Source organism: Barbatula barbatula (genome assembly GCF_947034865.1).
Source record: "Barbatula barbatula genome assembly, chromosome: 1".
Lineage (NCBI taxonomy): Eukaryota > Metazoa > Chordata > Actinopteri > Cypriniformes > Nemacheilidae > Barbatula > Barbatula barbatula.
The window spans coordinates 10,979,351-11,006,515 of NC_136766.1; the positions used below are offsets into that span (position 1 = coordinate 10,979,351).

The following is a 27,165-nucleotide window of genomic DNA, read 5'->3' on the forward strand; positions in this document are numbered from 1 at the left end:
AGATTCCCAAAGAGCAGGTGCCGCCACGTGACGAGTTCAAAGAAAAACGTCCCCGAGGTTGTTGAAAAAAACTATATGAGCCATTTATTCAGAAATGTGATTTCAAAACGATCTATGATGGCAAGATCTCATATAGATTTAAAATACAATATTTCTCACAAACAAATACGATCTAATAACTTGAAAAATAAAAGCGTCGAAACAAATCTATTGACAAACTTCCCGATTCTGGCTGAGGACGCTGTTTACACAAAACTAAATCATTCAGCGTTCGTTTAGCATCTGAGGAGAAAATGTGTTGTGCGCGCAGGCGCAGGCGCAGGCTAGGCATCGCACACATGCACACGCAGCACGCACACATACACACCGCTGCGAGATTTTCCAGGCTCTCGGCAGCAGAGAGAGAAAGAGGGAGACGCGGAGAGCAGCAGCCCCACCGATCCCCAATCGAGAGAGAGGCAGCGTCTGGAGCAAGAGCTGGGCGGGGAGATAACTGCGGTACTGAAGAAATACTTCATTGCCGAGCTGCAGCAATTTATCGGCATCGCAACTTCGTCCCCATAACGCAAAATGTCAACGTCGGGGAAGGACAACAGCTCCCAACATGCGAATTACGTGGGACCGTATCGCCTGGAAAAGACGCTTGGCAAAGGACAGACAGGTTTGTCCTTTTGTGTGCTTGAAATCGGGGATGGTGACATGTGCTTTCACCGCTGCTCAATATTTTCGCATGATATGTGCGTTTGCTTTTGCTAACATGCCATTGTGTGGAGAGGTGGGACGATTGTGCGTGTTTTTCGCAGAAGCTTACTTTTCTTAACACCCATTAAAACCAAGAATATCTTGACGAGTTTAAAGAAGCACTTAAAGGAGGTAAACGTTTGCATTTTATTCTAGAAGACGAACTTGGACTTCGCAAAGGACAGTTTAGCTTTGCGGCTCTGCTTTTGCTTCGTACTAATTCCGTTAATCCCGATTTGTCAGACAACGGGATGTGGTTGCAGGTCACATTGCTGAGTGTGTTGCCTCTTACAAGAGCAAGAATTTCATCTTTGACATCGGTTCATGGCTCTTAGATGTTGGCGATGAGGATGATGGGACAGTTCTGCTGCATCCGTTCATGTGTTCTATAACCGGATAACCCCCTGCAGTCGTGGTGCTGAAACACGGTGCTGAAGTTTGTAAATTTCTTACACAAATGACCTGTTTACACCGTATCTCACATCTCATCTGTTTAGTATTAGTTAAAAGCATGTGGATTGTCATGTGCTTTGAGTATTTCAGTGTCTTTTTTGGCCCCTGAGGAAACAAATGCAGTACACCCAATGAAAACGGTCACATATGGAAAGGAGCAAATATTGGCAAGAAGACTCCATGTTGTGCCCAAGACTAACTGTTGTAACTGAGTATAGCCTTTTATTGAGACAGTAGTGAAATTGTCACGGTGTAAGGCAAAGCTTTTAGGTACTAGCCATGGAAAGATCCGTTTTCCAATTAATCTAGATTTGTAATGAATTTTGTGAACTTTCTGTTAAAGTTTGCATATTGCTTAGAATAATTTGGAGTGTGGAAACATTATTTAGTGCTCTACGTTCCATGGCCAGTGGCTTTTCTAGAATGGCATTGAAAGAGGACGGTGTCTATGGCCAGACATAATATCCAAGTCAAGTGCCTGCAGCTGATATGCAACACATGAACTCAAATTGTTAGAATATAGATTGGCACGCTGTGTTTTGAGAAACATGAAGACACGAGCCTTTAGTCTGCTTGCTTGCTGTTGGGAAAAAGGGCTGCACTCTATAGTCATAACATTGGTGAGTGTTAAACAGAAATGTGGAATTGTATCATTGAAAACCTCATGACCTCTAGCTACGATAACATTCAAAATCAGTCTTAAAAATCACAGATTTAACATTTTTAATTCGCCAGTCTCTCCCCTGATGACCCGTATTGCACTCATACTTTTGCATAATAAAAATCTGCCAAGGTTGAGAATCTCCCTCCATCTACTTCCACCTGCCGCTGACTAGCAGTAGCAAAAGGCATGTCAGGGTTCGTGCCTGTGATGTAAACCAAATTCTAGTTTGATAAAAGAACAACCATTTTGATAATTTACATTTTTAATATGTTAAATCAGCAAGCGACACGCATCAAGCCATTTCATGGGGTCTTCCATAGAAGCAATCTATAGAATTGGGTGCAGATCTCTCCATTATCCAAATAATAAGATTATCAAACACCTTATAAGATTGCCATTCCTATTCAGTCTTTAAAGATGTTTATATTCTCTAATATAGCTTTATTAAATAGTTCAATTATTTAATTGAACACAAATGCATGCATTCCTTGTTGTTCAACAGAAGCTTCACACTGTTTGTAAATAGTCTGTCAGCAATTAAACTACTGGCTGCACTTCTTAAAAAATCCTGTTGTAGCCCATGGTTAGAAGAGAGGGTCGCTTTTGACCGGTTAGCGGAGGGTATTCCTGCTCATTCTGCCGCCGTTGGCATGGGTGCTGGGAAAACGCTGCACAATAAACGCTGCTTCCAGTGCTGCCGCTGCAGAGGAGAGCCCATATGTCATGAGAGAGGCTCACGCAGAGAAAGAGGAGCTTGGGGGAGGGGTGGGGATGGATTGGAAGGGGGGTGGGTTTGGGGATGAGAGAGAGAGTTCTCGGTGCTAAAGCGGGACCCCCATGGGAAACAGTAAAAAGGACGCTCTAGTTTAATTTACCCCCCTTCTTCTCCTACCCAAATCAAAACGGATGTACGTGCCTGTATCTTTGCCTTCTTTGTGATGCTTCAGGTATCACACGTTGTGTCCTTGCTGCTAAAGTCAGCCAAAAGTAGGTAGAGGAAGATTAGAGGAGATCACAGGGTAAGACAGATTGGACTGTCTACAATAAGTGGTCTTTTCAGGCAAGGGCCACTCTGAAACACAATAACAATACCTGCTTTATGAGGATCATGCAGTTGCTTCTGCACTCTGTTATATTGTTTCTGTTTATTTAGGTTCCATATACGTCTGCTCAAATTCCCTCTACTCCACTTGTTCGGCCCTCTTTCCCTTTTCTCATGAAGTCAGAGCATCCCATAGGAGGCCTTCTTAATGAAGCCGCGAAGTACCTGAATCACGCGAGCTGTCACTGCCAGAAACAGAGCCTGCGCTGGGTCAGGGCTAGACGGCGTGTATGGGCAGGCTCCATGCAGAGCGGTGTTAGAGCCCCAGGCCTTCTCTACACTTCCAGCATGATCATGGAGATAATCAAGCTATATATACACGCTACCTCAGGGCCAGTGAGTGTCCGCTACTGCAGAGGCACTGGTGCAAGGCGGATGTGAAGAGCTACCGGCAGAACTGCACAAAGTACCTTCATTTTGCTGCAGTACATGTACGGCTCATCTCGATCCGAGTTAGCAAATAAGGGCTTCTTCCACGTGTGGACCGGATATGCTGCTCTCATCTCTTTGGATGTAGTTCAGAAAATATGGGCGCTCAAAATTCGAGACCTTATAATGCATAATGAGCATCTTTGATATTTTCATCGAGTTGTTCCAAATCTGTATTAATGTATTTGTTCTGGTGAACACAGAGAAAGTAATTTGGATTTTGGAAGAATGCTTGGCCACCATTGACTTCCATAGTAGAAAAATTGCTTAATAAATGTATTTGTTCTGTTGAACACAAGAAAGTATTTTAAAGAATGCAGGAAAACAATTCTGGGGTACTTATGACTACCATTGTAATACTATGGTAGTCAATGGTGGCCAAGAACTGTTTGGTTACAATCATTCGTCCAAATTTCTCTCTCTATAATCTTTCAAGTATATTTTTTGTTTATATACTATACCATTTATTCTATGTAGTTGTTGTGAAATATAAAATACTTACAATTCCAAACAATTGCATAATTATATTGACCATACATTTCTAAATGGCCCTTATCTGTAATGTGCAATTGATTTTGTTTGACCAATGAAGAGCACTCATTATTTAACTCAAACATATTTCATACCGTAAAATTAAAATGACCCTTTAGGATACATCATCTTCATCACACCACAAAGAATGTTTTTGTGCAAAAAGCCTGTTAGAAATGTTAGCTGTTGACTGTCTTGCTGAGCCGACTTTGTGAACAATTTGTCAGTGTGTTTCTGTCTGAGGGGGTTGCAGTCTCCCAGACATATTCCAGCCTTCAGTTGGCTCTCATTTAGTGAGTGCCGGATAGCAGTGGTTGGTTGTCATGGCTGCGTCCCCTTCCCACAAGCCTTTTCTTACAATGGCCATGCTTTCCATCTTAGAGATCAGAAGCAGACAGCAACAGTCCTCAAACCCCCTCTTTCCCACCCATGATTTATGTAAATGACATTCAATTCCCCTTATTAACTGTAAAATGCACACAGATTAATCTTTACGTCATATGCAAAATAATAATCGTGCAGAAGGAATGTTAAAGGAATGTGTGTTTGAATGGTTAGTAACAGAGAATCTATTCCACTGATGGGCTATTATGTGAGATTAGAGAGATTTTTCATTTAAGGCTGTAATTAACTTGCAATGTTTCGGTCCTTGTTGACTAGCAATTATGTAAATGTATATTTATTAGTCTTTTATCATTCTTTATTTCTCCTTTTATTGTGTTCATAATGTTTGCTGAATCTGCTGTCGTCAGCCAGAATTACATTTAAAGGTATAGTTCACCCTAACTTGAAACTTCTATCATTTACTCACCCTCAGGTTGACCCAAACCTGTATACATTTCTTTGTTCTGTTCAACACAAAGCAAGATATTAAGAAGAATGTCAGTAACCAAACATATCTCACCCCCTATTTACTGCCATAGTAGGGAAAATAAATATCAATTGGGGCTAAGATATGTTTGGTAACTGACATTCTTCCAAATATCTTGTTTTGTGTTCATCAGAATAAAGAAAAGTATACATGTTTGTAACAACCTAAAATGATGACAGAATATTTTAGATTTTTGGGTGAGCTTAAGAGCTTTTCCTCTTAAGAGAGAGGTTTTGGACTCCTAAAGTTGCATTGAGTTTTCACAGTCAAATACAAAGTAGGTATCCTAATAGTCGCAATATTGTTTGTTTCTAACACATTTTGTTAAATTGGATTAAGGACTTGCATTTAGAAACAAAAACCTTAAAATCATGTTTTAATTGAAACCACACAGCATTATCCCAGTAGCCCAAGGCTATTGGCTTCAGCGCAGAACTAACTCTAGTGTGCTAAATAATCTTATACGTCACATAATCTGAATTTGGTAGGGATTAACAAGGGAAGGTTTTGTAGTTTTAAGAGTGTGAATCCTTGACTGAAAGGTTTGACCCGATAAAGTAGCAGCCATCCTCATTTCTGTTGTGGTAGTCATGTGTAGATGAGATTAAGCCGTTTCATTTGTGACGCTCGCATTGTCTGTGCTACGGTCCTGTACGTGCCATTGTCTATGTAGTGTCGGTGATCTCCATCCCCCTCCTTCGCTGCAGAATTGCTCTCCAGTGCCTGATGGAGCTGAGAAACCTTTTATCAGAGAAACGCAGCAGAGACCCTGAACTCCTGCTGCAGTCTCCCACAGTGTTCCTCTCTCTATCTCCATCACACTATCCCTGTCTGCGCTGTCTTGCACCTTTGCTGTCTTGCTGTGGACGCTATGTGTGGGATCGGATCTTCAACGCGACCTGTGGAGAGTTTAGCTGGAGGGTATTGGCAATCTTAAGGTTTGCGTTACAGAACCCACTAAGATAGTTGTGCTGTGTCTTAATTTTAGACCTGCCACGTGAAGGGCAGAACAGAGACGTGCAGCCAGATATGATAATTACGTGCATAGCAAACGATAGACTCTAATTATGAGGGTTACTGTAGATTGTTGTGTGTTGGTGTTTAACATCCTCAAATGCTGCTAGTACATCTGGGGTGACATGGGTGTCCAAACAGTGGGCCGCTGCTCAACAGATGGACTAATTCTGGGTTTAATTAGAATAGACATTTAGCCCGTAGCCCGTGGAAAGTGCTCTCCTGTCTGTGTGCAAGTTCAAGCCAAAACGGATACGGTGAGTGCAAAGTCAAATAAAAGCGTTCGGTATTCAGAAAGCAGGAGGGAAGGGTGAAATAAGTGAAAGGTGGAGAAAAAGATGTGGATCAAGAGTGCAGACATTAAGAAATAGAGGGAAAACATACAATGTATGTGAAATAGGATGTATCTTTTTTTGTTACTGCAGCAAAAAGAAAGTGTGTGCTCAACAAGTACACTGACTGCATGTGTCAGATTCACCCAGTTACACACTTTAAAGGCTAAACAAACAATTTAAAATCTAAAGTACCTTGGAATTAGACTACAAGTGTATTCATTCATTATATTTTTTGGGTGTTTCTGCCACTGTGCATGTACTGTATGAATGAAATGAGGTGTGATGTCGTTTTGTATGCATGATTGATTGGTAAAGAACCCAAAGGGGTGGAATATCCTGTCCAGATGGTGGGGTTTGGTCAGGCCATGTCATTAGTCAGGTGCTTGCTGATGCCTGGTGTCCCCTTTATTCAGAACCAAAAGGCGTCAGCTTTCTTGTACTTAGAATGGAGAATTTACAGGTGAAAATGTACGCACAACATTCTTCCAGAAAGCATTAATATTGTGGCACCAGCGCTGTGGTGGCTCCACGCATTTGTAACCAATCACTGCTTGTGCAGCATAACCCAGCAATACAATAATAGCAACACACATCTTTTTCTTCCTGTCTAAGGCAAGTTGAGGGTTTCTATGGAAACCAGGGGAGGCTCTATGCAATTTTATACGTATATTTTCTGGGTGGCTGTGCCGCATGGTTCCTCAGCCTTGCCTGGAGGGTCCAGCTATTGATCGTACCTTCTCTGCCTGAGCTATTAGAATGTGAATGAGGATCTCCCCCATCTCTTAATGCGTGATGAATAATGGCTTTCAAGGCCAAAATTGAGCTAAGGCCTTGTCTGATATTATCTGTGAGCTCGTGATTTTACGCCTAATGACTGGATCTGCTGTACCAGTGGGACTTTGCGAATGGTCAAAGGTTTCTATAGAACGGAACACATTGAGTTTAATGGGTCTATTCATACTTTCATGTCTACAATGGTAGGAAGACTTGAAGGTCTATTTTTGAAAGCTTGAAGACGCTTTCATATCTGTGTGGTATTGTAAGAATTTTGGATGCATGTCAACCAATATGTCAGATGTCATAATCTCGAACATAATTCAATCTTTGGGCTCAGATTTTGATGCAAATGTTTAATACACAACACATCAACATGTTATTGATGAGTGATTGGAAATTGGTGGTAAATCGGAACACAGTTGCTTATTTTGACATTATCACTATGGAGTGAGACTGAGACAGAAAGAGGTTGTGAAGATATTTTTTCTCACACTGTGTACATCTGGTGTACAAACGCAGGACCTTTATTTTCTAGTTTCACCTTATGAATTTTGCTTTTCAATGTATTATCCACATAATTGTAATTAAATATTCAACTCATTCATGATGATGTATAATGCTGTGTTTACACCAAACCCGAAATAAGTGAAGACGCAAACTAGCGATGCAAATGGCACGAATCGGATGGCGTGAAGTGAGTTGAAAAATTTCAACTCGAGCGAGAAATTCACGCAAAGAGCTTATCGACACCTACTGTTTGACGGACACGTGGAGACACTACCCGTCGCATTATGTTTTGTGCGCATTATGCACTTGCACGAAAATAATGAACTTTCCCAGCACACACATCTTTTCCCAGCAATTGTTCATGTTTGGTGTGAACACAGCATAAGGGTTGTTGTTTATAAGCTCCACCAGGAAATATATGTAACCTGGTTTACATCTGCACTTTTTCTACCCCTTTTAGTACATGGAATTTTTACATGGCAGTTTCTGAGAAGTTATTTGGACAGTCAACTCAATCGAAAGCTTGGTTACCCACAAAGCTAACTTAAGATCATTAAAAGAGATTTTTTAACATTTCATTGTAAAACTTTGCAATTGATAAGCTATCTAGTGGAATAGTTTCTGTAATGTTTTTTTCAGCACTTTTTGTTATCGTTATTGTGCAATGACCTGACTAATTGCAAAATCAGTTTAAGACAACTGTTGTTGAGTCATTATGAACGGTGATTCAATATTACTATTTAAATTATGTTTACATACATCACATAAAGACTGTAATGTTTCTTTATTATTAGTTAAGTTCAAAGGAATTCTATTGCACTACTGTTTTGTTTTGTTCAGTTGTCAAGAAGCCTTGCTCCAGTAGTGACTTTTTCTCATGCTTGAAAAAGCTTTGTGTTGTTAATGACATCAGGTGACCAGACCCTCATCTCCATATGACCCGGACACAGCCAATGAGAGGTCTCTCTAGATAACTGTGTCAACATGAATGATTGTTATTGATATTGCCCGGCACATCAGAGCATGCAGGACATACGGTTCAGACACTCTTTTTTTGTCTCATTTACCCCCATTAGAAACTGAAATGATCTTGCCCTTGCATAATATGCAATCCACACACGTATTGCTGTAGCCGGTCCACTAAGGAATTTGGTCATTCTGCGGCTGTTAAAATATGTCTAGAAACAAGACTACAAGAAAAAGCTGCTTGGGCATCGCCTCAGCCTTCATTTGGGGTTATGGTCTCTCCGTGGTGTCAAGACCCTAACGCCTTACAGAATACACACAGATGGCCTTACGACTGCTCGTGCGTGCGTGCGCCTGTGTCCACCACAGTGCAGGCTTCTGATCGAGTGGCATAATCAGATTAGTGAGGTGCGGAGAGGGCAAAACGACATTATTTTCACTTTGACTGCAATGATGACAGGTAGTGCCACGGGCACATTGAAAGATAGGGAATCTTAGCGTGTGCGCGCATGCATGTGTGCGCAGGGGTCTTTCTAATTTAGTTGCGCTCCGGACCGAGGCGACTCGGGGAGTGAGGCTGTGTTTCTGCATTACAGCACAGCAAACGTTACCAGCCGTGTCTCCGTGGAGATGGTGCGGCACACATGCTGAGCACATCTGGCTTGGGCGAGTGCTGCCTGGTTTAGCATGGCAACAGCATCACACAGCTCTGCAGACTGTCACAAGGAGGGGTCAGGGCCTCGTCTGCGCTCAACCTGAATGCAGATCTGGTATACTTTCCATATTAATACTAGAGTTCAGTAGAACTGAAAGTCAAACAGTGTTTAACAACGGTCTCCTTCAGGCCATTCCTCTGGTTGTTGTTTTATTTAAACCTTTGACAGAATTATTTATTTAACCTTTAAGTGTTTATTATTAACCTGTAAAACTCCTTAAGCAGTTGTGGTTGTTAACTGATTTCCTATACCTCTATACCTTGACTGTAAGTGTTGCTGATATATAGGAGTGCATATTTTTGGCATGTGCTTGCTGCTGTAATGCAAATGCATATTTGCTCTTTTTTGCTTTATAACCCATTTGCAGTGTCCAGTACTATCTGGTTTTTACATTAGCTACAGAGTGCTTTATGGAAGCTATTATTTCCTGCTGTTTGCTTTATGCTGCAGAAAAACCCTTTATTTCAGCACATTACATGTGGGCATCTCCCTTTGCCTTCAGCTGCGTCACTATGGTAACGGGAGTGTTTGACTATGTGTGTTCGTTTGATTTTCATAAATGTAATGGATTAGGATTGTCAGTGAATAGCAGCAGATAAAACAGCATGTTTACAAAGCAAATAACTAGTCAGTAACAACGACTTGCTGACTGGTGTAGCCTGTAACACTTATATCCAAGAAGCTTGATGGATTTTCGTGCTTCTCGTTGACCATGTTTATATAAACACGTTTCAATTAAAATCTGAATCTGCTCATATTTTTATTTTATGTGCCATGTTACTGCTGCCATGTGTCTGCATTAATGTGAACGTTATTTAGAAAATCCATTATTCGCAATTTGCATCATGCTATTTGCATGTCCCGTTTAAAGTCATTTTGAGTGCAGGCGCGCAGATTGGACCAGAGACGAGGGGACACGACCCCCTCAGATTCAGAGTGACCTGATCCGTCCCCCTCACTTTCCCTACGTAAGGCGACAAACATGGGAAAAAATTAGGATTCATCAGGATTTTCGCTATGTACATTAGCCTAAGTAGTGGCTGACCGGCCCGCCGCTCCTTAATTATTTTCCCGTCACTGCAGCAGAATCGGGTCGACCACTGACGTTTACGTTCTCTGTGTGCTGCTGCTGCTAGCCTGCTACGAGGAGCTGTGAGGAGCTGTTAGCTGCCTCAGTTGTGCCTGTAGTAGCGGTAACAAAAGTGATCAAATGCCATGACTGAGCTGGTGATTTTTCTGGACTGGGCTGGTCTTTTACACTTAGCAAACACAGCAAAACATGGAGAGCATTACTATGCAGTTAGGTTAGTGGACACAGGCAAATAGCGAATTGCCACAAAAAGAATGGTTGGATAAATCAATGATTTATCTGGATTTACAAGACTAAATTAGGGTCCTGGCATAACATTATCATCTAACCCAATGTACTGTATAAATTGACTGAGGTGGCTTAGTGCAAACCGTTAGCCCAAATTACACAAAGTAGCTAACTACTTGTGCGCTAGTTAAAGCCCAAATTACGCAAAATAACTAAATCATTACCTGACAGCTTGGTCCCCCCAGTTAAGAATCCCATTTGCGCCCCTGGTGAAATGGAAAAAAACACAGAACATTTTCAATAATTGCAAACTGTGGTGCCAAACTTAACAAGCACTTTTAACGCTTTTTATTGGTTATGTATTTGCTGATTCCACTGACAAATATAAAGTGTGACTAATAATAATGATTTATGGCTAACAATAAAAATCACCAAATATGGAGAAAAAAGGTTTCAGAAGGACAGCTGCGATATCTATTTTTAAAAGATTCTGAATCTATATCTAAGAGATTGCAGGAATAGATATCTCTTAAAGCGGACACAGTTTTCCAATTTGACTTTAGATATACATTTTATGATTGAGAATTGAAAATATAATTTAGAAACTACAGTTTTATGACACACAGATTTTGCAGCCAATAAGAGCCAAGCATACTGTATATGAAAAAACATACAGTATTTAATATCGCAAGAAGCGGGTTGAAAATATGGCAAGAGAACATGGCAAATATTACATTGAGGTACTACACTGAAGATGCACAAATAAAACTTTGATTAAAAAGTTTTGATTTATTTTGGATTTTTTTTGTAAAATGATTTCAATATTTATGTTTATGTTATTAGTTTGATTTCATTCATACTCTAAATTTCGAAAGAAAATAAACAGAGATTTGACTAATGCAGATCAGATTTAAACTGGTTGGCTTGCCATCTGAAAGCAGGTCATGTTTCCCCGTTTCACTGGTTGACCAGATGAGGGGGATTGGGGATTATTCAGGCCCCCAACAGCTGCAGCCAGAGCCCTGAGTTGAACAGATGGCCGCCTGCATGTTAGGTACTAGGTAGTAACCCCCTCACCACTGTCAAAACACACGCATACACAAAGTTATGAAAGAAGCATCATGACATTGTGTACAACCCATTAGTTCAATTATTCATGATTATGCAATGATTTGCTTGTACATATAGTACGTGTTCACACTGTTGTGAACTGCACTGACTGATCTGCGACTGCTGCTTAGACTCTCAGCAGACGCTTTGAGCTGGGCAGTGTCACTTTGCCTGTGGCTCAACGCCAAACAGATTCAAGGGCGTTGCATTCAATGCTGGATACAGACGTGGTAGTGTAAAAGGTGAGGGGGCAGATTCACCCAGACACACTTTTTTCGTTTTGTGACGAAGCAGCCTGACCTTGGAGTACATAAAAGGCTTTTATGTGAGATTTCATTTCAGGGAGAGAAGTTGCATTTTACTAATAGATCATTAAACCCGACAAGGCTTTGTTTATTGAAGTAGGATGAATAACATTATTCCATAATTTAGTGATCAAACATATTTGATGTTCTGTAATAATGACACATTATTCATTATTTCTCTTTTCCAGCATTCTCTAATGTTAAAAGCATATTATAAAAATGGCCTGTGGTGCTGAAATTGAACTTAGTGACATGGCTGTTACTCTCTGACCCCTCTCGGTGAGCAAGCATCACATCACTAGGACTTGATCGATGATTGGCCATATTTCCGCAGTAATCAAAGACTAATGAGGTAACAATAACAGATGATGTCATTTTTTTTGGACGTCATCCAAGATTTCGCAAGACCCAGATAAAAGCCCCCCACCCCAGGCCTCTTTCTCCCCTCTTTGTCTCTTTCTGCGTCTCTCGTTCTCCCTCCATCTTCTCCCAGTGCTTCTTTTGTGTTGGCTGGAGAACATGCGTGCTGGAGGGGGCCTATGACTCATAGAAGAGCGAGACTATATTTTTAGCACTGATTCACCCTTGCCGTGGTGCTTCCTGAGAGAAATATGAAAACCCGTGAAGCGCATTTCTTGCTCCATTATCAAGCATCATTTAAGGTGGTAGATGAACATCTGCAGAACACAAGGGTCTTATGGGAAATAAATGTCAATATACTTGAACCTGGATGTTTTACATCGTGGATGCAACTCTGTAGCCCGTCCCATCTGTTTTTGCTCCTGCAGTGATGAGTAGCTGAAAAACGAAATAGATCTTGTGACATGAAAAATGTTTTGCTAGGTGGGACCATCACGGATCAGTGTTTCAGAAATGCAAATATGAATCACTTTCTCTTTCTCCCTGTCTCTCCACTTCCCTTCTTCATTGTTCTGTTAAACTCAGTCTCAGATTAAAGCGGATTAGCATGGGCTATGATTGTGGCATGCTGCGTTGCCCTCCCCCATCTTCCCTTTGTGCTGCCATCTTGCACCGCCCAAAATAGTGTGTAAAATGCAGCGTAAGTAGATTTAGCTAAAAGTGGGGCAAATTTTATGCATGGATATGCAACAATCAACACAATCTGGACAATGATGAAGCTGCTGTTTTTAGCCATTAACAGTTTTTACCACCTGCTGTAGCCCCAGTCAGGCCGCTTTCTGACTATCAGCCCCTGCAGTGAGAGCGGCCTCCATTTGAGCCAATAGAAAGCCTGAAGTGTCATTGATGTTTAATTCCCCATTATGGCTGGTCAGTCATTTGCATGTAGTGTTATTGCCACAAAGCCGTTTTACTGTATGGATTTTAAACATTCTCCACATTCAAAGTGGAGTATGCTTGAAAATAAAAAAGCATGAATGGATTTTTTTCCTTTTTGCACTCAAAATACAAAACAAATGTTGAGTGTAATTATACAGAATGGTAAATGTGGGAACAATGAAAAGTAATGGCACTTTTAGTGCTAAGAGTGTGTTGACAGAGAAAGGAAACAGGCGATGTTTGTAGGGAGTCTTCAGGTGCTGTTTATTTGTTTCGCTGTTCTGCTCAACCTTGGGTTTTCATTACATTTCAGTTGGCTGGGATTTTGTTTAGAAATCTTTTTGTTGGTCTATTTTAGATCGGCAGGTTTAGAGTGTAAAAGCATGTCATAGGAGACAGTATTTAGTTTGTTGTGCTCTGGCTGAGATGCAGAAGGGTCTCTAGAGCAATATCATCTATTTGTTAAGCGATGGCGTCTATCAGGCTTTAACCTGGTTTCTGATTCGGGCATCTAGCGTATCAAGGGAAGGCTCAATTTAACACAGCATTGGACAAAAATAAAGAATATTTTCTGCTCGACTAGCTACGCAACCTTCGCCTTGTTTGACGATCACCTCATGATGGTTTCGCGTCTACCTGCCTCGCGGATCAAAACCCATCCAGGCAAATGGAAAAGAAAACGTCAAACGTTCTTTGAAGCGAGGCCTCGTAGTAAGAAAATAGGACAGGAGTGAAGAATAAGAGTTCTTTACAAAAATCATCTATGGTCGTATGTTAACGCCTTTGTCAGTGTCTGTGAAGAATAAAGCCATTTCACGGTGAACGCATGGCTATGGCAGGAATAAGAAGGGAGACTGTCAGGATTCATTGATTTTCAAGAGAGTGAAAAACATCAACAACCGGCTTATCACAAAGCCATTTAGCCCTGACTTTGAAAGACTAAGCTGGAGAGAGCTGATCCATCACCGGGCATATTTTCTCAGATATGGGGTATGTTATTATAGCATTTGCTTAAAGGAACTTCAAGCGATTGTGCAGGTCTTAGTATAAAATGAAATTCATTTGCTTACTTTAAAAATCGAAAAAAGGCCATTTTGTCCATTGCACTGAGGATACTCAATTAAGACACACCGAATTGATGATATGCCCCACAGGTTAATAGCATTTTTGGCTTGGCAGGCATATGAAAATGAAAATGGCAAATAAAATCTAAATGCTTGAAATCTTGCCTTCGGAGAGTAATACATTTTGGAAGGTTTTAAGCTGTGTTTTGATCAGAAGACTTGTGAATATGGATTTTTTTGGTAGCTTATGGACTTAACCCACTGCTGTCTGCTACACCAGGGAATCGGGGAACGCTCGCCGTCTGTGGCTTTGTCTGCGGCTATAAGAGTATTAGCATCCGACTTCTCGTTGTTTTATTTCTGCCAACAGGAATCGTGGTTTCCTTGGTGAATCCTCAAGGTTCCCTATATACGTGTGTGGGGGTTTGAAATCCAGACATCCAGCGTGAGCGAATTCCCTAACATGGCATGCAATTTTTGCCACACCACAATAGCTGCATTACATTCTTCTCAAATGTATGATGTCATCGAGCTTCTCAAAACTGCATTCCTGTTGGTTTGACACTTCATGCATGTGTAATGATGATGACAGTGATGAAGAAACAATAGAGGCCTGTGAAATGCATTCCTGCTATACGACATGTACGGTCATTCTCAGTATAATGGCACAGCTGTTCTAAAGCTGTGATCTTCAACACTAGATGTTGTGTTGACTGTTGAGGTGTTGGTAATGCTGTTTTTCCATGTATTTTCAGCCTTGTTCTAAATGTATTTCTGCATGCTGACAAGCCCACGCTGGTTCAGCTGGACTTACAAGATGAACACTTAGTTGAGACAGCCACGAATGAGAAATATCTTTCAAAAAGACGTATTACATGAACTGTATTACATTTAAGAACATGGCCTTTTGTCATTCCTTTTAATAAGATCATCATTCATATAACTTATTGTAGTAATTGAACTACAATTACTGACTGTAAAATCCATCATAACAGAAGGTTCTGGCTTAATAAAGACACTTTTCCTGTTTGTAAATTCAAGCATCAGTCAAATGACTGGTTACCTGGTGAAGAGGATGATTAACATTAGACACTACACTAGATCTTACGAACGCTGTCTTTGATCCTAGCTTCCACACAGTCCCCCATTCCCAAACACAAGGTCAACCGAGAGCCCATGGGCCCGTGCACACAGGAAATCGCTGACTGCACAAGAGGAAGTATTTAACACACTACCGCCCCCCATAAGGCCCGGGATACAATCAGGGACGGTGAAATTACTTTTTTGCTGATGCCTATCCGCTCTTTCTTGTTGATAAGTACTCTGAGATTTTCCTAATTATTTTCCCTTTTTCATTTTACGTGCCAAAAGCAGGAACCCATGAAATAATTGCTGGCTGCGATTTCCCTTTTTTATCAGATACTCATCTGTGCACCGTAGGCACTGAAAAACGGAATATAAAAATTTCATAAAGCTATGCTAAAGGCTGTTTCTTTCAATATTTTTGCCGGGATTTTGGCTATTTGGTATCAGAATTTTAACCGGGCACTTCAGACAAATATAATGCATTTTATTAGATTAATATTGAGCCTATAAATATCAGGGATGCACCGATATGTACATTTTGGCCAAGGATAACCAATGATTCTTAAACATTGGAAGCCGATATGTAGTATCTAGATATTAATACAACATTTCCTAAGACTGAAAAAAAAGACAAAAAGTGGACAACTGCTTTTATATGAAAACATTCACTGCAGAAAACAAGCAAGGTAACCGTTAGTTCCCTTTTTCCCCCCGACAATCATGTACCAAGCCTACTTTACACTAGTTTCTGGTATATTTTTTATTCAACAAACAAATTATAGATGTTCTTCCCCCGAGCAACCCAGAAAATGTTCTTAATGGCCACAAGTTTAACAGGTCTCAAGACAGAAAGCATTCAGACAGCAGTCTGACTCAAACAAAATGCTTTTGTTAAATAAATACTGTATCTACATACTGTACCTACATCAACAATGCTTTGCTAATAGCAGCAAGTGAATGATCACGGCAGAAAGACAGTAATGTACAGTATTTAAACTGTGAGCAGTGTCTGGCTAAAGAAGTTTAACCAGAGGACATCATTTATGATTTATGGACTATAATATATCGGTCTAAATTATATTATCGGGCGATACCGATAACATTAAAAATGACCATTTATTTATCGGACGATACCGATATGGCCGATAATTTATCGTGCATCCCTAATAAATATCAAATGTACTGTATACAGCACAGTGGATTGTTTTGTTTGTATGAGCCTCCTTGTGCGAGACAATAATGCCGAATCACTTCTAGACAACTGTATTGATGTTTTTTTAAACATTGGAATGAGGCAAACTGATTTGAATATTTTCAGTCTTATAATAAATCAGTAATACTTGAGGTTACTGATATTTTAAATATTGTGGTTGTATATCTATATGCACAGTTGAATTCATATAGCTAATAATCAGAGGAGGTAATGCATGTTCATGCATAAGCAGTCTTGGGGACAGGCACCCTCAGGCCTCGGATCAGTAGAGGCCGTTCTTGGCATTAAGCCATGCAGAGTTGTGAGTAGGCGCTTGTGTTCGGGTTTGAGGGTCTGATTCCCCTGCCACACTTGTCCAATGCTTCACTTTCAACAGACAATAGAAGGCTGGACCTTTTTGCTCTCTATAGAACACATTGATCTTCTAGACGAGTGAATGTTAGCCGTTTTCAAAACAAACCCTCCCCTTTAGCTCTTTCACCTCTCTGTAGTTCATTGTGAGGACGTTATGGGTGGTTTGCTGCAAGGTTTAAGCTTTGCTAGTGCTTGCTTGTCTATAAATACAGTACAAGTGCCAGTATATTCTACTGTGACATTTGCCATAACCCCTCCCCTACACTTTATCTCTGTAGCATGGCTGATTCATCCTCTTTCCATTTCTTGGACAGCCTTGCAGAAGAGTTTTATTAACCACACTTTAGGTGCTATGAAGAAAAGTTGCCCTTTTCTATTAAGAATTCAGTTAGGCAGCTACTTTTTGGGCTCATGTGCTGCCTTATTTCAATATAGTACAGGACATAATATAGTTCAGTATAGCAAAGTATATAATAATTTAAAACAGGAATATTTTTCTGCTTGTCAGCAGTTTTGAACAGGAAGCACAAGTCCTCTTAGAATTTCATTTCTCCCTCTCTATTCATATTCATTCACGCTCAACTGGACCTTATCTGTTTCCATCCCATTTATCCCATTAAATTAGGTAAGAGAGTACAGTCGGTCCCATCGATAGGTTTATCCAGATTGAAAGCCTGCATACATATTTTGTTATTTTGTCATAAATCATTTAACTTTTTCTGTCATCATTTGAGTAATAGCTCAGTCCTGCAGTTCCTGGGGAGAAAGACAGCTCATGCTGACTTTACATTATAGCGCAAGGAAAGATTCTGCAAATTTTTTGTCGTTTGCTCTATGCCAACTTGTGTAACATCCAATGCCACTGAACCGTGTCCCAACTTCCACCTCCGTGAAGTATGTCTGATGTGACTGTGCCATGAGACGAAAAGGTCACATGAACCCGAGCGTCCTGTCATTGGGTCCTTTCATCCCTCTGTTTTTTCCGTCCCTCTTTTCTCCATTCCAGCTCTCGGGTACATGTCATATAGGGCTCTGCAGATATAATTTGGTGTGATTGTGGAGGATTACAGAGAGCCAAAAGAGGATTTTGCCGCTCTACGGTTTTTATTGCTTTAATGAGCTGAGGACCTGAACTGTCTGTCTGAGCGGATCTGGAGACACACGTGGCCTCAGAACTTTGAGTTTGGAGAATGAGAAAATGACCATTAGCCACTTAATCAAAGTAAAGCCCCGTTCTAGCACTAATAAAATGAAGTCTGGACTACTTTGACGTAGTTTAGGTCCCTAGATATCTTTCCCAAAGATCTGTTGGCAGAAATGAGATCGCTTTCTCTTTTCTAAGAATTTGATGTGCTTATCTATACAAGGAAAGCCATCATATAATCCATTGTTTGTTTAAAATCACACGTGTATACAACAAGCAGAAAAAGCCATTGTTGTGATATAATAGTGATGATCATTTTTTTCAAAGCTTCTAAAATGACTATTTTGTTGAAGAAGTCTTGATTACTGTACATCTTGGGTTCCCTAAGAAACGTAACCTTTATTCCCGTTTCCCACCGGAACGCCTTTTCTCCAGGCTTTTTGCTAGAAGGTAGATAAGCTATCAGCTGCGATTGAAATAGATATTTGAAATGTTTATTAAAAAGATGACATTTAGAATAATCTCACAACTGTTGGCATAGTTTGCTTGATGGAGATTAGCATGCTGCGGAGGCCATCCCGTGCCTTCATATTGAGATCTCTCTCGTGGAGGTGGCTGCCATTTTTGTGGGCAATGATATTTGTGGGTTTTGCTTTGCGTAAAGGAGGGGATCAAAATGGATTAACACCCCCTTCTCTCCCCCTTTCCATATTTTAGCTCCAATATCTAGAGCAATGAAGACTTAAACCTGCTCTCTCATCTCCTCCTGTTTACCCTTGAAGTAATCCAAAGTGATTTTTTGCGTGGTTTTCCAGGGAACTCTGAGCTCATGTCTTTCCACCTTAGAGTTCACATACGCTAACCTCTGCTCCCAGTACGGCATCAGTCCACTATAATCTGTGTGTGTTTGTGGGGTGCATTTGAATTATTTGTTTGGTATGAGTTTATTCATGCAGTATGCATGAGGCTCTGTCTTCAGAGCCGGGGCGATTGCATATGTATGCAGTGTTTGTTGTCATTAGACTGTATCACGAAACAGGTTTGCATTGGTATTCCCCTGCAATACAATCAAAGTGGGTTTTGCTTGCACTAGGGAAATAGTGCTCAGGCCTCAATAGCCATTACGCACAGGGCTACCCTCGGTCATGTGAACAGCATAATACCTCTTTGACTTTCTAATAAAACTGCAGCTCAGCATAGCTACAGAAGCATATTATGTTTCTTAAAAATAGGTGGTGGCTATTTGTGTATTTGTTTTTGGGCTGTAAGTTATGCTTTTTGGTTGCAGAAATATATGAGTATGTGTCTTGTTACTGTCAGAGAAGAGTTTGGTGTGAGTGATTATAATGTTTTATGAATTTAACTGATAAAAAATCACAAAATCATATGTGAATACACTGTATGGCTAGATATTTTGTCTAACCCAAAGCAGGAACCAAACCGAAACTATTGTATTTGATGAGTAAATCAGAACTAACTGTTGTATACATTTGGTTAGAGAATGAATTAAAGGGATAGTTCATCCAAAAAATGAAACCGTTAATCACGTATTAACCCTCATATTATTCCAAACCTGTACGCCTTACTTTTGACACAAAACAGAAGGACTCAAATGCAGGGCTTTTAACAAAATATATAGTTTATTGGATAGAGTAAAAAAGAGAGCAAAACGGCACGGCTGAATACATGTCAGACGAATAAGGGAGAACTGGAAATGAACTCAACGCTCTACGTGCTAATGTCTGCTAGGACCAGTGGGCAGAAAGGGATGACAGAAGGACATTCGGTAAGTGGCTCTCAGTCCGGCCTCACCGTCTGAAGCCGTGGGAAAATTAACTTCTTGCCAGTGGAGTGTAAGAGGGTTTTAGCAGAAAACACAGGCAGTAAGATAACACTCACAGCACGTACGACAGACCCACAGGGGACGAAAACAAAAGCCAAGGTTAAATACAAGACAAAGAACGAGTGACAGGTGCGGGCTGACGTGAGTGAAGCTGAATGCTGCACCGCAAGGGAGAGAGGTGACAGGACCAAAACAAAACGCCACGTGGCGCCGCCCCGGACAGCACACGGGTAAACAGGGAGGAGGAAAGCAAAACAAAGGTACCGAGCGTAAAAACTTTCTAAGATATTTTGAAGAATGTTGGTAACCAAACAACATTGCCCCCAATGGCTTTCATTGTATGGACACAAAACCACAGAGACATTTCTTTGAATATCTTCTTTTGTGTTCCACAAAAGAAAGTAAGTCATACAGGTTTTGGGTAAACAATCTATTTAATAGATAATACAATTACTGAAGATTCAGAAAAATGAGCTCTGTAAGGGCTGCAAATTATCTTTAGAAAAGTTTCTTGGTAATGTATCAGCCCAAAACCCTGCTGTGTTGCAAAAGCACAAGTGGGAGGTTGTCTGAGTGGGCCGCACAGACAGGAAGAAGCAACCCCAGACCTCTTCCTGATGCAGTCTGCAGGCTCTCTGCCTCCAAGGCTGCACATTGCTAACCATCCCTCATAAATCGATTCTGTGCTCTGAGTGGGAGGATCTCGAGCATAGTCTAAATCTTAGGCACTGTGATGTCACCGAAGCATTTATGCACATTTTCAAACATGCACATTCTGATTTCATCATTGCTCACGGTTAGTTCATGCAACGATCCTGACTGAGGACTGACGTGTCATGTGTCATAAATACACCACTGACTCAGAAATGGGCAATTATCCTGTTTGCCACCCCGCTGGTGCAATGCGAGTGTTCTTTGCAGGGTGAACAAATGGCAAGTTGACACGCACTGTGCCAATTTCTCACCCGAGCAACCGTTGCGCTGTAGAAATCACAAGCGCATCACGTACAAGCTCCAAGTTGGGAGGCGGATGGGGAAAACAACTGAAGTAATCAATGATGGAGAAGCGGGGAGACGAGAGGGGATAGTGATGGAATGCCAGACAGGGGATGAATAATTTGTATGCACGTGCGTGTGAGCTGGGAGGGGGTTGCCTGTGCTGATTATACCTCTGTGATACTGATAGGCCATCAGACTAGAGGGTTCCGCCCGCCTTCATTATCTCCCGCAGCAGGGAGTGCTGTGATTGGAGCAGAGGGCCATGCTGAGATAGAGAATAGGGCCGCTGCGCAGGAGACGCTGTCTGAAATCTCCAGCTCACACCCTTACGCTGACCTCAACAACCTTCGTGACTAAAAACTGTAGCTGTGTTCCAGAACCTAGTGAGTTGCCTGCCTAGTCAGCACCTTAAAGGAACAGTTCACCTAAAATTAACACTTTCTTCTTCGTTAAACAAAAGGAGGTAATATAATGGCAGTAGACACTGCGACTTCAACAATAATCTAAATACTTTGATAATTTCCTTAGCCTAATGTCGTTCTAAGCGTTTATGACTTTCTTCTGCAAAACATATTTTGTATTTCGATTATTTGAAGATTGTTGGTAACCAATTGACATTTCTTAAAGGTCCAGTGTATGAAATTTAGCGGCATCTAGCAGTCATGTTTCAGGGCTGTATGTTAACTTTTTTTGCACACAGCACCCATGCAACAGAGTTTTAAGGTTTTGTAGCACAGGCCAAACAGTTGTTGCACAAGTTTACGTCTGTTATCATCTTTAAAAAGAACAAGTGTAGGTCATCACATAAGTAGACGGGTAACTGAAAAATGACAGTGGCTGACACAGGACTAGTGATGTCATCACGTTTTGCCAAACATATATAACATATATACTGTACAATACTCTCTCTGTAGAGCAGTTTGCACGTTAGCAACTTTCATTTAGAAGAACTTGCCATCTCCTTCCAAATAGGCAACATACGTTTCGGAAAAGAGCTTGTATTTAAATGTTAAATGTATAATTATATACTTCTGTCAGCCGATCGCTGGTGTAAGATCATCAGCATATTATGATTTTCATAACACTGATAGGGAAAACTTGATGATCTTTGGGAAAATTTTATGATGTTTGTTTTAGGCTCAGCTTGAGTTTTGACAAATGTAGATCCGGTTTCATGTAATCCCATAAATGATCATTAAGTGGCGCTCATTAGCATTTCAAATCACAAACGCAGCTGGGTTGTTCATTGGAACAGTATTAAACACTCACTGAATGCTCTTGATGTCATTTTAAATAAAGACTAAATCTAATCTCGAGCGTAATCTACTTGATGTCGTTCATCAGAAACTTCGCAACGTTTTGATAATCAGTTTTCTATAAAGAGTGTCTTGATCTGTTGTGTTGATTGGCACACATTTGTGACCTTGCAGAATCTAAGTCCAGAAGGAGGGAGATAGAGGGAATGTAGGAGCGAGCCATGTCGCCTTGAATGCAATATGTTCCACCTGAATGCTTCTTTCCACGGCTACATCATTTTTCTGACTGCGAGGTCTCTGTGTTTGGAGAACGAGCGCGGTGAGGGATGGAAATGATACCGTGAACAGACAGAAACACTTCCCCTTACATGTATTCATAATTTCCGCCTATTAAGTCACTTTTGCAGCCCGCGATGCTGTCGTGCCTTTTCCTATTTGGGGCTGATTTCTGAGGGAGGTTTTTTTTGCTCATTTTGTTGTTGATTAAAAGATTGTTGTGTGTGCTGCTGCTGTGTAATCAGATGTTAAGTATAGATGGACAGAATGAATTTAGATTCACATTCCCTGGAAGAAACACCAGTGCTTGCAAGATGGCGAAAGAAACGTTTGAGTTGTGCTTTTACTGCAATAGAGCTCTGTTGAAAAAAACAATAGAAACTCAATAGAAACCATGCCGGAAATGGTTTCCATTAAAAAACACTATGAACCATTAACTTTTTACATTGAAATAATTACTAAATTCCTTTTTGTAGTGTGTTTTGGCCTTTATTCTAATAGGAGTATTCTGACAGATCACCCCCAACAATAGAATCATCACATACCAGTAAAATACATTATAGTTATATATATAATTAAAAACCAATGCAATTCCATTATAACCATTAGATCCATCACATTTTCTATTGCGTTTTTGGCAGGGTTCTGTTGTTATTTTCAGCACGGAGCTGCTTTGTTGAACTGTCAAGGTTGCTATATAGATCTTTTCAGCGCATTTCGCTACTCTATGACCACTGGAAATCCCTAGGCGGAGTGACGTAGGAGGAAACTTGTGAATAAATGACGCATCTCGAAATAAAACAATGGAGAAATACAAAGTTTGCAAATGAATATAAAAAAATGCTGTATGCAAGTATTACCTTTATGCAAGGCTGCTCGATTATGACAAAAATCATAATCGTGATTATTTTGACCCATTTTGAGATCCTGATTATTTAACACGACTACACATTAACCTTTAAAACAAAATAGAAAATAAAAAAAATTGCTTTTAAACTCTGAATTTAACTGATATTTTTTTTTCAAAGAAATAGCACCGCTGAACCAATGTAAAGGAAAGGTGTAAGCTGTGGCTTTATGTTGTAATTCCTCAAGTCATATAGTTGATACTGAAAGACTCTCAATGATGATGTTTATTTTTATAATTTTGGTTACACTGTTGCTTTGTGAGCGCTGTAAAAAATATAAATATACTGGTTAAAATCCTTGACTCTGGGAGTGTATGTGATTGCAGAGCTGCAGAGGTTTGTGTTCTGCTGTCCATGGTGCTGAATCTGTGTATCTGACTATGTAGAGTTGTTTCTTTTTCCTCCTGCATACAGTGTGTGATCTCACCATGAGCATGCATTTGTATCTTTATAAATCTGCATTTGCCTTAAACAATGCGTATGCTGTGTGCAAGCTGAAATTGTTTTTTTCTAATTAAATTCAACTGTTGGTTGAAGAAATTGATTTAGTTTATTCCCTTTGCTGTGGAGGGATGCCTTGTATCCTTAGCATGGGAATACTGACTTTAGTGTAGTTTAACACATGCTCTCTCACCGGTGAATCTCTCTAATCATGTGACTAATGTATGTGTTCTGCTCTGGTCAGATGTTGTGCATCATACTAATAGGAGATGAGGTGGAAAGGCCCCACAGGAGACATGCCAGGGAGGACTTCACTTAAAAGCTAATCAAACTGTCATTATCGCACCTCCTGCGAAGGAAGTGAGTGAGTGAGTGAGTGAGTGTGTGGGATCTCTGCAGCTGCCTTTCGCTTGCGCGTTTGATATTTGCAGCCAGTTCTTATTGTGTTAAACGCCACTGCATTATGTAGTGGTGGGGTGCTCTGTAGAGTTGTAAATTGCTGTCAAAGGACAATATCTCTGTGCACACACACGCATGCACACAGAGGACTGTGCAATCACATTTACCCCGAAGCTGTAATTTGTCTTGTGCCGTCACTCTCCCAGGAGATGGTGGAGTTTATGTAGATTATGGCCTAAAAGTGGGTTAAGATGAATGCTACCATTGTGGACCGATACAAACGGCATTACCTTCCTCTGATGTTGACAGCAGAGAGGATTTGGTGCTGATAAATCAGGGCAAGGATATTTGTATTTTTGAAGGTCAGAGAGACTTCTGCATGCAAGTTAAACCAATGGTAATCAGTAAGCATGACAGTGAAATATAGTAAGTATTTATCATGCGATGTCTTTCCAGAATGGTTCATTTTGCTGCACGTGCCCACAAAATACTCCTGTGTTGTCAGATTAAATTTTCCCCTCAGAAATTGACAGCGTGAGCAAATATAAAGGAAGGGCGCACAGAAATGGCAGGTGCTCAGAGGAGCGTTCTGCTTGTGAAGATTAGATGTTACAGGGAAAGTTTAGTGATGAGAAAAACATACTGTATCTCTGACCTTTTACTTACTTGTCATCTCCTGTCCAAACTCTCTGTCTTTCATCACAACACATCACAGATTTACAAGCAGGCTAAAATAACAGTAACATAGCTACTCCAACCACATTATGTTCTCTCTTGTTGGTTTTGAGATGATTTATAAACAAGTACAATTGTATTTATTACATGGAATTGTATTCATGTATATAAGAAACTTATGACTATTGTCAGCTCTGGGTGTTTCTGTGTTCTGGCATAGTCGTTTGCATATGCATTTGTAACATGTATAGAAATTGAATTGGAAAAGAGCATATAAATGTCATTTTTGATTTATATTTCTTTATATTAATGTTGGAAATTGACCCAGATTCACTCTCTGTTGTAAAGTGTAGCCTCAAGCTTGGATATCTTTTTAGTGAACATCCAGAATTAATACTAGCAAGGTAAACCATCTTGCACACATCATATCCAATATAGACGCGGTGTATAAAATAAATGTATAGAATTTTTTTAGAGTAATGTTGTTGTAAAACATCGATTGATGTCGACACTCGGTTACACAGAACACTATAAAAATACTTTTTAAAAAGACCAATTTATTCCATGCTAGTATCAAAGAGACTCCAGGATGTGGGCGGAGTCTTGCTCGTGAACGATGCAACTGTAGATTGTGGGGGATTATTCAGCATTACTCCAAATGTTTTGAACTTCATTTTGTGGATGTCTTTTCAAAATCTCTTTTTCTCCTCCTCTCTGTGTGTCCCAGATCATCTCTAAGCTCCGCACTTCAAAGCCTTCAAACACAGCAGAGCTTTAATTTACAGCCAATAAGGTTTCCTCTCAGAGTGACAAAATGGGGCACAGTGTCGCCATCTCCCTTGAGAGGGAATAAGGGTATGGGAGAGAGAGAATAAGACGTTATGAGGGGAAACCCTGGAATCTCTCTCTCTCTCTCTCTCTGCTTTTCCCAACAGCCCTCACTTTAGAGAATTGAAGTCATCTATCTCCATTAGGGGGTCATGGAAATATGAGACCTGCAGAGGTGGACATGGTCTAGAGCAAAGTGTGGACATCATGAAACGTCCTCATCAATTTGTTGCAGCGAAAGCTTCTCCTCTCTCTGTCCATTCTCTTTAGTAAAGTTGGAGGATTGATTAAACCCAGACATTTCCCATAGTTCTTCATTCCCGCATTTTCCGTGCGTTTCGCTTTGTACTTCTACTGTGCTAGGGTAGCCTGACATATCAATTAACATTAACAAGCATTGCTTAGTTTTATAAAATGGAAATTCTGGAATCTGATTGGACAACATAACATTCCAGCCATGCTATAATTAATCAAAGCGTATGAGAGACTGTACAGTGAAACCGCTTCAAGAAGACGTAGTTCCCGATGTAACGGAATGTTGCTATGCAACAAAAGTACTGATCAGCCTATGAGTGCTTTGAAGGGAGGTGGGGAAAAGGTATTTTACGTCATAGCTGTTTCTATGTCATATATGTCAAAAATTATAGCTCAGCTGGAACACTGTATTGACCGATCAGCATCCAGAACCATAGAGTTATCTATTTTATTACACCGAAATACAGTACTGGTATGAGATTATACAGTTGTTAACCTTGATGCTGAGTATATCACTGTGCATCACGTTCTGTTAATGTAGAACGTTCTGTTATTGTTGTTGTATTGTAACTTGCTGTTTATTAAGAAAACTCCTTTAGGCTGTGATATCAAAATATTATAAGGCCTGGGTTGGAGCGTTGGGCTTGTGATCAGAAGGTTGCAGGTTCAAATCTCAGTGCCAGCAGGTCATGACTGAAGTGCCCTTGAGCAAGGCACCTTACCCCGATTGCTCTGCAGTAATGTGCCACTGTATAAAACTACTTGTAAGTCGCTTTGGATAAAAGCGTCTGCCAAATGAATAAATGTAAATAAGGCGATATAAGTTTGATCAATAGAATGACAATTTTTCAACTTTGATTAAAGCATATAGCTTGTCTGTACTTGTCAGTCTACTTGTTGCTAAGTATCTTTAGTACTGCTACTGTAAGTATTTTTATTATTTATTAGTGTTCATAGCATCATCTCAGTCTGTCTTTCATTAGGCATTTGAAGAAATTAATAGATTTTGAATATTGTATCCAATAACCAGTAGATGTGATAATCACACAATTTGTTTGTCTCATATCAAGGCATATCAAGGGATCTTTATTAGGTGATTTTTAGCCAAGCTGTGTTGGGCTGAGCAGGTTTCCATACGAAAGTGTTTACAGTACGAGGAAGAGTGTTACTGTAATAGTTCATGTGTCATTCATTCCATTAGCCTCCTCTGTCTTCTCACAGGCTATAGTACAATAACATTATTATTGATTATTTGGCGGATGGGTGAGAAGATGGAGCCCCTTTCA

General features: G+C 40.3%; 1 protein-coding gene across 14 annotated transcripts in view; it reads left to right on the top strand.

Annotated features, from left to right (window-relative positions):
* The first annotated feature begins 308 nt into the window (after window positions 1–308).
* The window catches only part of brsk2b (BR serine/threonine kinase 2b), a 97,896-nt gene continuing 71,039 nt past the window's right edge, over window positions 309–27,165 (top strand). For 3 of the 14 annotated variants that reach the window (XM_079462171.1, XM_079462167.1, XM_079462170.1), the window contains exon 1: window positions 321–661. In XM_079462171.1, the coding sequence (XP_079318297.1) occupies window positions 571–661 (91 nt within the window). In that variant the 5' untranslated portion in view covers window positions 321–570. Of the gene's footprint in view, window positions 662–27,165 lie in introns of all 14 variants that reach the window. The other 11 variants (XM_079462166.1, XM_079462173.1, XM_079462178.1 and 8 more) reach the window with 8 other exon arrangements.